Here is a 12,947-nt window from a genome sequence, read left to right as displayed (position 1 = left end):
CGAAACTAGTCTGGGTAGTTGCCCTTCCCTTAATGCATAACATTATACCTATCTGCAAGGAGATAGGTTTTGCATTATGGGAGATACTGAGATAGGAGTGATGTTAGCTTGGTCCACCTTTGCTACGAGTTGCCTGGTGTTGTATTACCTTACCCCAGTTCTGAAGATATTTTCAGGCACAAACTTTGTTTGCTCATACTTGGATAAAGGATTAAACTAAATTTATTACAGTGTAACCAAGTGAAAAATAAACTTTCTACTGTTATGGTACTTTCCATTGCTATTGAACCTGCTTTTTTCATGAGTGCTGGATTTATGCACCAGAAACTAGGTCCATGAATTGGAGATTTATACTTTAGATAGCTATTATCAAGTGGTTTGTGAGGGTTTTGTTTTTTTACTAAAATGATTTTTGTAGATACCTGGATTGATATAGGTTTTTGCTGAGGTACATCATCTATTCTTTTTGATACTGTTTCACTGGTCTATGTAGTTGTTGGTGGTGTATATGGGAGGTGGGTTCCTAGTTCAGAGTTTTGAACAGTCCTAAGCTGTATTGCTCACACAATGCATTTAGGAGTATTCTCGCTATCTCTCACTTGGATTCCTGTATGTGCAATGCCTCCTAATTTTATCTATTCTGCCTATTATGCAATTCAAGGCACCTGAAAAATATGTCCTGTTGGCCTTTTGTGTAATTGGGAAAATTTTTAAAGAAATTTGATCTTTGGCTTCTATTGGTGTGAGCATATACAGGACATCCCAAAAATGCTTACACACTTTGGTTGTTAATAACTATTTTTATTTTCTTAAATTTAATTTAATAATTTTATAATTAAGAGTAAATCTTACATTAAAGATTAGATATAAAATCAGGGCATCTTTTATGTTTAAAAGATGCATTACCTCAAGTATTCAAAATGCCTTCCATTCTGATCAAGACATTGCTGATATCACTAAGAAACTGATATGCAAACACATATCAGTTTCTTGGAATCACAATGAAATACAGATGGTTTTTCTCTAAAACTCTTTGATATACTCTTTTCTTCCAATGCACATCTTTACTATATACCACTTGCCAGACATTTCTACAGTTGTTTGGTCTTTTTCTTATGAAAGATTAAACCTGCTTTTTCCTTTATTAATGTACTTCACCATCTTTCTTCTTTTTTTATTTCTTTCATGTCATCTTTTTTTCCATCTTGCTGTCCCATTTTCATTTCACCTTCACTCTCTTGCAACTGCATCCCTCTACATTCCACATGACATCTGCACTCTAGTAGTGCTCTTTTTCGTTATTATTCATAACTTATTTCTCACATGCGGCTTGAAAAAAAACCTGCTTCTCACACCCTCCTTATGCAGCTTTCAGGGATGACCTCTGGTTCTCCCCCTGATCTCCCACTGTTTTCTGTAAAACCTCTCTAGCATTGATCCTATAACAATCCCTTACTAACTTGTAGGTCTCTATATATACCCCCCCCCCTTTCTCCTGTCCACCAGACTCTGCAAATTGCGTCTTCTCAATCTTTCCTCGTACTCGACATTCCAGAGGTTAGAAACTACCTTAGTCAACTCTGCACCCTTTCCAACATCTCTGTCCTTCTGTAAACCAGGTGACCAAATCTGGGCACAATAGTCAATGTGTGGCCTAATCAAAGCCTTATACAATGGAACAAGAATCTCCCTACTTCTACACGTCAGTGTCCTCCGCATCATTCCCAGAAGTCTTTGTGTTGTCTTCACAATTTTGGCGATGTGTCCCCTAAATTTTAGATCCTTATCCACTATCACCCCCAGATCTCTTATTTCCTCTACTTCCAACAATATATTCTCAACAAGCATAAATTCTGCATCCCATCTTGGTTTTCCAAATTTTAAAACCTTACATTTTGCAACATTGAACTCACATCCCCATTTGCTTGCCCAATCACTCAATTTATTCATCTTCTTGCAAGGCCACAACATCTTCTCTACCCTTCATGGTTTGTTGCAACTTTGCATCATCTGCAAACAACTGAATATCTCCATCCAAATCTTCACAAATATCATTAATATTCACGTTAAACAATAATGACCCTAAAACAGACCACAGAGGCACACCACTAGTGACTTTCCTTTTCCTGGATATTGCTCCTCCATACACAACTTGTTGATACCTATCAGATAGCCAGTCTCTAATCCAATGCACCAATTTAATATCCAACCCCATCCATGCTAGTTTGACTATCAACTTATCATGTGGTAATCTATCAAAAGTCTTTGCAAAATCTAAGTATGTTACTGCGTATCCTTTTCCTCTAAGGAAGCAGTCACCTTATTGTAATAAGTAAGTAGATTACTAAAACATGACCTCCCTTTAGCAAATCCATGCTGTCCATCAAAGATTATACCATTGTTGTCAACCCAACTCTGGATGCCTGGTACTCACAAGCTTCTCCAACAACTTAACCACGACACCTGACACACAGATAGGCCTATAGTTTGATGCTTCAGTTCTATCATCTCCTTTATGAGTGGCACAATCTTGTCCTGCTTCCACTCCTTAGGAACTTGACTCAGTGCAAGACTCATATTAAAAAAATGTCAAGGCCAGCATCAACTCCCTGGCACATTCCTTCAGAATATGTGGTGATATATTATCAAGTCCCACAGCCTTATTTACATCTTATTTACACCTTATTTGATCAACTCCCCATGTGCCATTTGCTCGCTTACAGTTAGTCTCTCCTCCCCATCATGAACTGCTTTCAATATTTTGATGAAGTCACATTCACAAGATTCTTCTTCTTCTGCAGCTTTTCCCACTTAAGTAGAGTCACTGTTTGTGGTGAGTCTCCTCCACAACTTCCTGTCTTATGCTGTAGCCACATCCAAGTTCTTCATCCTCAATTCCTCCTCCACCATCTCCCTCCATCTCTTCTTTGGCCGTGCAGGCTTCCTGTTTCCCTGCACATCCATCTGCATGACCTTTCTTCTCACATACACTTCCTCATCACATGATCAAACCATCTCAACCTTGCCTCCTGTATCTTTACTCCTAAGTTCATAACTTTCACCGTTCCCCTTACATAATCATTTCCCAGGTGATCCTTTCTGGTCACACCGCACATCCACCTAAGCATTCTCATCTCCGCTACATCCATCCTGCTGATGTTATTTTTCCTCAGAGCCACAGTTTCCAAAGCATACGTCATAGCTGGTCTGACTACTGTCCTGTAAATTTTGCCTTTTAGATTGATCGGCACCCTCTTATCACATAGCACTCCAGCCATCTCTCTCCAGTTCCTCCATCCTGCTTGTATCATGCATCCCACTTCCTTCTCAGCCTCACCATCCTCTTTCATTGTTGAACCTAAGTATCTAAAGTCACTGACCTTCCTGATGACATTTCCTTCCAGCTCCAGATCTATCTCCTGGCTGCCATCCACTTTGCAACACATATACTCTGTCTTACTTCTGCTCAGTCTCATACCTCTCTTCCAGTACTTTCCTCCAACTTTCCAGTTTGGCTGCCACTTCTTCTCTTGATTCTGCATACAGCACGATGTGATCTGCATACAACATAGTCCAAGGCACATCTTCTCTCACTTCCTCTGTCGCCACCTCCATCACAATATTAAACAGGAATGGACTTAATGCAGACCCTTCATGCAAACCAACTTTCACTCCCAGGCAGGTTCGAACACTTGTCTTCACATTTCTGTACATCTGCACCAACCTGACATATTTCTCTAGTACCTTCTTCTCCTTCAGACACCACCAGACTTCTTCCATTGGCATTCTATCATATGCTTTCTCCAGATCAATAAATACCAGATGTAGCTTCCGTTGCTTCTCTCAAAACTTTTCCATCATCTGTCGTACCCCAAAGATAGCATCTGTGGCTGATCGACCAGGCACGAAGCCAAATTGCTCCTTTGCAATCTCCACCCCTTCTTCAGTCTTCCATCAAGAACCCTTTCTAGGATTTTCATTGTGTGGGACATCAACTTTATTCCTCTGTAATTCTTAGTCTTGTGCATCTCCTTTACCCTTGTAGATGGGGAAAAGAGTACTTTTCTCCATTCCTTGGGTATATTTTCCTGTTGGCAAACTTTCATGAACAGGTTCAACAGCAGGTCAATTCCTTCTTCCCCCAGAGCCTTCCATGCCTCCACTGGAATCCTGTCTGGGCTCACTGATTTTCCATTCTTCATCCTCTTCATGGCCTCCTTCACTTCCACTCTACTGATGTTCTGCACCATCCCCTCAGAAGGCTGCCCATCTTCTCTGTGAGTCCTCGCATTTTCTTCATTCAAAAGTCCCTCAAAGTATATTCTCCATCTGTTTCTTATGTCCACATCCCTCCATAATATTCTTCCTTCAGCGTCTTTAATCTACCTCACATGTACGATGTCCTTTGAACCCTTATTTCTACATTTTGCCAATCGATAAATCTTTCTCTGTCCTTCCTTTGTTTCTAATTGATCATAAAGATATTGATATGCCATGGCCTTCGCCTGTCTAACTCTCTCGGCTTCTCGCTTTTTCTCTGTCCTCTTCCACTCTTGACTCATTCCATTTCTGCTTTGCCTTCCTCTTAGCTGTCTCTGCTTCTTGTACATCATTATTCTGCCACCAACCCTCCTGCTCTGTAATCTTTCCGGATGTTTCACCAAGCACCTCAATTGCGCAGCTTAGAATTACTTTTGAATTATGTCTCCTCCAGTCTTGTACACTTTCTAGTCCATTTGAATTCCTCTCTAACACCTTCTCCCTAAAATGGTTCCTCACACTCTCTTCATTTAAGCGAAACCACTTAATTTTCTTCCTCCCATGGCTTCCAAAGGTTCTTATCTTCGACTTTATTTCAAAGTCTGCACACAGCAGCAGGTGTTGCTGCGCCACTTGATCTGTTGGGATTACTTTACAATTTGTTACTGCCTTAAGATTTTTTCTTCTAGTCAAAATGTAGTCAATCTGTGCACTATTGTAGCCACTTTTAAATGTTGTCAAATGCTCCTCCCTCTTACAGAAGGAGTTCACAATTGTCAGATCAAACATTAATGCAAAGTTCAAAATCCTCTCTCCTTCCTGGTTCATCATTTCCACTCCATGGCCAAAATGCACCCTTTCACAGTCCCTTTTCTGTCTCCCTATGTGTCCGTTCAAGTCTCCTCCGACAATCACCATCTCGTTTTCTTCCAGTTCCCTCATTTATTCATCTAGCACGTTCCAGAATTCATCTTTCTCTTCTGCTGTATAGCCAACTTGTGGGGCGTATACACATAAGATGATCAGTTGCTCTTCTCCAAGACCCAGTTTCATTCCCATGATCCTGTTATTCCTCCTACCCACTTCCAGTACTTTGCTCTTCATTCTGCCACACACCACAATTCTGACACCATTTCTTACCTCTTTATTCACTCTAGAGTAGAACAATTTATACCAGTCTCCTAGTTCCTTCACCTTTTCTCCCTTCCACCTTGTCTCCTGCATGCATGAAATGTCCAACTTCCTCTTCCTCATCATGTCTGCCACCTCTCTTCCCCTTCCAGTCATGCTTCCAACATTCAATGTTCCCACTCGCAACATTCTTTCCACTTGCTGGGCTCACTTCTTTAACCGCAACTGCCCTTGATGCGGTAGCCCTTGTCCACTTCTCGCAACTGTAGAGCGATGTGGCTGTGCGTTGCTTAAGGGGTAACCTAGCCCTTGTATCACTTTCTCTTCGACTCATTTAATCATATCTAGAGCTGGCAGTGAAGTTTTATGATTGGATGCCCTTCCTGATGTCAACCCTCGCCATTTATCCGTGCTTGGGACCGGCACCTATTGGGACTAGCTTGCCTACTTTTGGTGGCTGCAAATAGGCGAAATGACATAGCAATGGGAAAGATTCACCCCTAGCCCTCGAATACTCTAATAGCATTGGGGGTAAGGAGCAAGAAGAGAAGAAAGAATCAAAGAAAGAAGGGTAGAGGACCAGTCTACAGATAATATAACAGATGTATATTACATGAAGTAAGGCATGGTCCAGCATCAGGTACCTTGGGTTTTCCATGCCCGTACTCACTAAAGTGAGCCCATGAGGTTTCACATTCACAAGACTGAAAGACCTTTATGAACTGCTCATTAAGTATCTCCACCACACCTTCTGTAACAGCTGTCTTTATACCATTTTCTCCAATCAATGTCATCCTTGGTATGGTCTCCCTGGTGATAGAACATATCCAAATCATAATACATTACTCTGTAGACAAGTATCGTGTAAGTTTTCTTCCAGTCCACTGTTCAAGTTGAAAGGCATGCATATTTATTTGCAAAGGTGAATTTTGAATACTTCCAGAGTGTCATTCTTTACTTTCTGATTTTGCTTAATATTGCATCTGAGAAATATATAAAATAAATCTATATATTGTGTTTTTTATATTGCATTATAAGATTAATCAAGAATAAATATCCAACTTTCTACTGGTTTTACTAAAACAGTTTCACTTTTATAACAGATTGCTGCTTTATTTATATGAAGTATAATGAACTTTTGCTTAGTAATTAAGTTTGTGAAATTTTTATTCATATAGCTGGTCAGTGTGAAGATGATAAGTTTCGATGTGATGATGGTACATGCATACCAAGTATTTCTCATTGTGATAGAAAATATGACTGTCCAGATGGATCAGATGAGCAGTCATGTCGTATGTATCCATTTTATTGTTTTCTTTTCTTTTAAATATTGCATAATTTCATTGTTTTTGCTGAATAAATAGAGTTTATTTAAATTTGTTTCTATAACATTACAGTTAGCTTCCACTCTTGATGATATATGGATGTAGTTCTCACAGCTAAATCTGACCTGTAGCATTATTAGAACATTTAGTATGATTTCAAATGAATGCTTGTGTAATTCTCTGCATCTTCTGTGTAATGCATGATTTTTTCAAAGTAACATGTAAAATAGTGTTCACGATTGGATTTTGCTTCGGTAATAAAAAGTATAATCAATACTTATTCTACTAAATAAGCATGCATTAGGCTGCAGAGACCTTGTCCAATAAGTATAATTAGAAATAAAGTTGGTTTTATTCGATCATTAATAACTAGATAAAGATTCAGGGGACACATTGCTAAAGTGTCCAAGATTGCACATAGGATTGCTTGGCTATTGAGGAACACACCAACATCCAGAGATAAAGAGGTTATTGTTCCCCTTTATAAAGCGTTGATACTTCCACATTTGGATTACTATGCTCTGGTCTGGTCACCTGGATTTCTTGGAGATGTCATCCTTGGAGATGTCAGAGGAGAGTGACTAAGTTGGTGAGTGATGTGAAAAATGTCCCTACATTGATAGATTGAGAGCTTGTGAATTGCAAAGGTTGGTTGATAGGCAGAAAAGAGGCTTGTGTAAGATATGATAGAAACATTTAAATTACTAAAAGGTTTTTATAAAGCTGATGCAGGGGAAATATTTCAGCTATCACATAGCTGAAATATTTCCCCTGCATCTTGGAAGAACAAGAAGTCATCCCTGGAAATTAAGGAAAAGTGTGGTTAACAAGAGTGTGAGAACGAGGTTTTATATCTGGAGGGTGGTGAATGAGTGGAATGCATTGCCTGACTCAGTTGTGAGTTCTTTGTCTGTAAATGAATTCAAGAAGAGATATGATAGATATTGTTTTGATAGTTTGGGTCTCATGTGATGAGTCTATTGACTCCATGGAGATACCTGTAATAATAATGAAACCTACTAGTTTTTGCCACTAAAATATTTGGATCTTCTGGGTAAAAAATACATAAAAATAAATGCAATTAAGGTGAGCATGAACTATAACATTATTAAAACAATGTAGAGGACCACTTGACACATGGGAGGTAGCACAAGTAAGCTATTGTTTGGCATTGTTCAGATAGTTGGCTTAAAAAGTTGAAGCCTCTAGTGGAAAGATCAGAGTTATTCCAGACTTGTGGATATCATAGAAGATTAATCCTTGATTCCTGTTAACTGTGCCCTGTGAAAAGATGACCAAAATAGATTGCTTTGTTTCATGTAGTAAAGTTGTCCTATATGTAAGGACTGAGCTCTTATTCCACTTGGTGTGTGGGAAGGGAATTGAAAGCTAGGCCTGAGTTGCCTTCTCTGTTGTTGTTGATGACCCCAATGTGTTCTTTCCATTGTATTTCAAAACTTCTTTATGTCTGGCTTATGTAAGAAAGTACATATTAGCATGGAATGTTATAAACCCCAGTGTTTATAACATTTCATGATCCAAAACCCCAGGATCTTTTGTTTCTCTAAAGACCATGATCTTTAGAGAATGTAAACATCCAAATATAAATATATCATTTATATAAACATCCAAATAGGCTTGAAAGGAGGCATCAAAGAATCTATTATGGTTATCTTTTCTCATGTGTAAGCTCATTGGACATCATCACATTGCTGTATGTTCACTCCACTCTTTGATGATGTGGCACATCACCAAGGTCGTCCTGTTGTATGCTTTCCTGAAAGCTTGATCTTTTTCATTACATCAATTGTTAAGATATTTGTTATATAAAACTTACATATTTAGAATTTTAAATTACTCATTTTTATATAATAACATGACAACAGGCTGCCTAGTGTAGGTTGCACATCAGGCAAGAACTCTCTTGACTGCATATCATATGCTTTCTACATTGGGTAGGCACGTTTTTTGCAAATTACAAATGTTAAATATATTCTACTTGTATGTGTTACACTAGTTCCAATTTTTTCAGTGGACTTGTTTCTAAAATTATGATTGTATGGTTACCTCCACGGAGTCTGAATTCTCCATGTGGGAGACCTAATCTATCCACACAGTACCTGTCATATCTATCTATCTCAACCTCTCTCTTTTACTCAGCCCATTTAACAGACAAAGCACTCACAACTGACTCTGGCAACTCATTCATTCACCACTCTCTAAGTGTAAAGTATAGCACATTCTTCCTCAACTTCCAGGGATGACTTCTTACCTCTAGTCGAGTGCCAAAACATTTCCCCTGTATCAGTCCTGTATTCTTATCTATCTATTCCTGAATTCTTTCTTTGGCCAATTTTTCCAGTACTTTTACTACCACTCTTGAGATACTGATATATTTTTTTTTTTAATATAATTTTCTACTTCATTGTTAAAGCATCGTTTAATCAGTTCAATTATTTTGCTGACAGAACTCAGCTTTCAATAGCCTATTCAGAAGCATTGCCAGTTTCCTTGCACATTTTCTTAAAATGCGAGCTGATATCCTAAGATTCTGCATTGTACCTCTAATTCATCAGCCTCTGTTCTCATACCATCCTTGTCACAGCAGTAACTTCATTTGGATGATATACCCTTGCAAAGTGGTCACTCAGTAACTCAACTATCTTGTCCTCTCTTTCCATCTTGCTGCCACTTGTTAAAGCCATCCTTCCATAGTCATTTGTCCTCTTTACTTTTCATGTAATGAAAGAATCTTTGGGATTTCCTTTGACCTGCTCAGCTAATTTCTTCTCATAAGAAGAAAAAACTTTGGGAATGTGAACTACCTCCTATAAAAGGAATAATCTAAGTCCATCACTTCTATTTAGATTTGGATGATGCAGCAAGGTTTTACAACCTTCTCTATATAGATGTTCTAAGAGATACTTTTATGGAGAACCTTAATTTTCTTTTTTTTTCAGTGTCTGCTGATGATAGTGTCTTCTGCCAGTTCCGCTTGTTCTGGCTCATGGAACGTAATATAGTCTAAATATTCATCATGATGAACCACAGCTAATTTACCTGTTTGCCAGGTACATTGGTTGCTACTTTATATGCCAAAATAAACTTTACCAACAAGTTGAGGATACACCAATGGGTAGTTCTTTCTCCTACACTAGCTAACTACTTCATTGAGTGATTTGAGCAATTGATACATAAATACTACCATGAGTATCCTCCTCATTTGTTTGGATTTTCAGAAGTCCAAAGCAAATATTCCATTACATTCTGTGGTGTAAACTGCATTGGCTTTCCTTACTACAAAATTACTAAGCACATTTCTAAATTGCTTTTGACATTCACAGGAAAGTACTCTCCATTTATCAAGAATTGTTCTCAATTCAAAACAAAGATATCTGAGCTTCATCTTTATCCAGGTGATCTCCTTTTCAGCTTAGATATTGTATCTTTATTCACAAATGTTCCTTTAGATGAAACACTTGACTTCCTCAAGGAAGAATTTCCAGCAGCAATTGTCCACTTTTTTGACATTGTCATTCACTCAGGCTACTTGATATGCCAGAATAAACTTGACCAACAAACTAAGGATAGATCAATAGGCAGTCCTCCTCTTCCCTCTACACTACTGACTACTTCATGGAACAATTTGAGCAACTGACACTGAATAATATCTTTCATAAACTGTCCTTATGACACATATGTAAATGATGTTTTTGCAATTTGGTACGGTTCCCTTAGATCTACAGGAGGTCATCAATAAGATCAACCTTTTCACCATTGTATCGAGTTCATTCTTGAGGCAGAAGAAAACAATTGGGATTGTTTTTTTAGATATCCTTTTACTCCAACTAGAAGGTAGCCTTCAATATTCGATTTTTAAGAAGAAAGCACACTGGACTTAACATTCATGCACTTTCATACCATTGTAATTGTCAAAAATCTGGCACCGTTAAGACTGGTTGAGCACACTTTCTGCTCTATTGGAATATTGCTTTCTCAGGAAATAAATCACATCAAGTTCATCTTCCTTGCTAATGGGTTTACTGAATCTTATGTCAACAAGATCATCAATAGTTATAAAGTTTCCCTGTCCTCTGCCTCTCATTGTGAGTGATACAAGAAGTGGTCCATCCTGTTACTGTTCTTTATGATAAAGGTGTCTGTGAAGGTATAGCGAAACTACTTAGATCTGCCATCATACAAGTGTTCTTCTGCCTTGTAAACAAGATTTCCAACTTAAAAAAAAAAAAATCGGCTAACGCCTTTTTATTCCCGTATACGGGAGTAGGCGAGGCCATTTAGCCCTATCTAACTTTTTTTGGAGACTGAGTGGGCAGTTCAATCTTCACTGGTACCAATTGGAGATAGATGGCCCAAGGCTATCACTAATTAAGCGGTGCACAGTGAAGAGAGATGGCTCAAATGTGCTGCCATCTCGTGGTCCCTAACCCTAACACAGTATATTTAATGTCTGAAATAATGTGGGTTCTACGGTCGATTTTCTTGAGTTTACGGGACGAAAAACCTGAGTTTCCGGGAGGAAAAACCCGCTTGCCTGTGCCAGAGATAGACTAACTCGGGAACCTGTCGAAAAAAGGCTTAGAAAAATTTCCTCTAGTCACCAACTAGACTCGAAACCAAGTCTTCCTTCGTGCGGCCAAGCGCCGTGGTGTGCAAACGCCACATCCACTGAGCTACACAGGCTCTTCCAATTGTTCCAACGTGCAGCATATCCTCTATTCTCGAAACTGAACGAAATAACTTCTGTGTTGCAAATGTTAGTGACCAATCAGCAAGGAAGTATAAAGAAAATTTTTCCACTGAAATTGAAGATCAAGGTAGTCTGTATCCAGTTCTAAGATCTAGTAATACTGAATACTTTCTTCACAAGTTTGTATTGTAGGGAGAAAGCGCTTGTTTTGAAACTGTAGTGCTGTGATTTTTTAAAAGTAATAGGCCTACAGATTTAAATTTTAATATGAATAAGAGACAAGGGACTTTGTTTAATTTTGGTATTAAGAAATCTCTTATTGAAGGTGTTTGTGATGCTACAGATAGTGATTCATCCACTTCCCACCTACAAAGCAATCTCCAGGATGTACAAAAGGAGGGGAAAATTATCAGCACACAGGCGAAAAAGTCTGCATTCACTCGTAAGTACTTATAATAATATTATAAATTTTTGGTGAGCAGAATGGGATATGTCAATGAATATCAGCACAAATTAATTTAAGGATGTTTGTTTAATTAATTAATAATTAATTATTAATACATTACAAAATAACCAAGGTGTTCCATTAAAATTTCAGGATTTGTGAAGTGTTCCGTCCTAGGAAAAGTTTTGGGGGAGGGGGGGGAATGCTGAATTACCCTATTATCGGAATGGATTCTCTTTCTGTTGACATGCACAGAAGTGTCAAAAGGTCTCATGTCTGTGGGCGTACTATACCACATAACTTCAAATCCACATACAAAAAGATCTGCATAAAAAGAGACCCGAGCGTACTTTGTCATCTGGGAGCCTATCAAAAGCTTCGCAAAATCCAAATACACCACTTTGTATGCATATCCCCTGTCCTAAGTATTTGTCACCTTGTTATAGTACATAAGTTAGTAAAACATGATCTCCCTTTAACAAATCCATGCTGATAATCACTGAGATTACTGCTGTTATTAACCCATTTCTGTATCTTACTTTTCACATTCTCTGTAGTACCTTCACAACTCCAGATATATAGATTAGCCTATAATGTTTAGCCACTGCCTTATCACCACCTTTATGCAGTGGAACAAATTTTTTCTCTCCACTCCCTTGAAACCTGTGCTTTTGTATGACTCTTGTTAAACAGGCATGCCAATGCTACTGCCAATTATCTGGAACATTCCTTTAAGACATGTGGTGATATATCATCAGATATTATCGCCTTATTGACATCAAGGTTATTAATTTCATCAAATACCTCCTGCTCATCTGCAATAAAGCCATCCTCTCTTATGTCCTCTACATTTAAGTTGCTCATGATTCCACCCTGATTGGGATGAAACATCTTTATAAATTGATCATGGAATACCTCAACAGTACCTGAAATTATACTGTTTACTTTGTTTTATGTATCTCTCGCCCATAAAAAAAAAAAAAAAAATGCAAACCTACAGTATGTTAGTGTTGTGGGCAGGTGTGAAGAATTTTTTGGTATAATTTCTTTTAGTATTTTCTTGTTGTTTTTGTTT

The 12,947-nt window shown here is 38.2% G+C and overlaps 1 protein-coding gene across 6 annotated transcripts in view; it reads left to right on the top strand.

Annotated features, from left to right (window-relative positions):
• The window catches only part of LOC150109418 (basement membrane-specific heparan sulfate proteoglycan core protein-like), a 1,783,738-nt gene that overhangs the window by 435,630 nt on the left and 1,335,161 nt on the right, over nt 1-12,947 (top strand). For all 6 annotated transcript variants that reach the window (XM_090413063.1, XM_090413041.1, XM_090413033.1 and 3 more), the window contains one exon: nt 6,570-6,683. In XM_090413063.1, coding sequence (XP_090269189.1) covers nt 6,570-6,683 — 114 coding nt within the window. The remainder of the gene's footprint in view (nt 1-6,569; nt 6,684-12,947) is intronic.

This window comes from Typopeltis vanoorti, chromosome 2 (genome assembly GCF_054136105.1).
Source record: "Typopeltis vanoorti isolate ZY-2024b chromosome 2, IOZ_Tvanoo_1.0, whole genome shotgun sequence".
Taxonomy (NCBI): Eukaryota; Metazoa; Arthropoda; class Arachnida; order Uropygi; family Thelyphonidae; genus Typopeltis; species Typopeltis vanoorti.
Note: the sequence above shows the minus strand (reverse complement) of the source record. Positions and strands in the feature narration are given on the sequence as shown.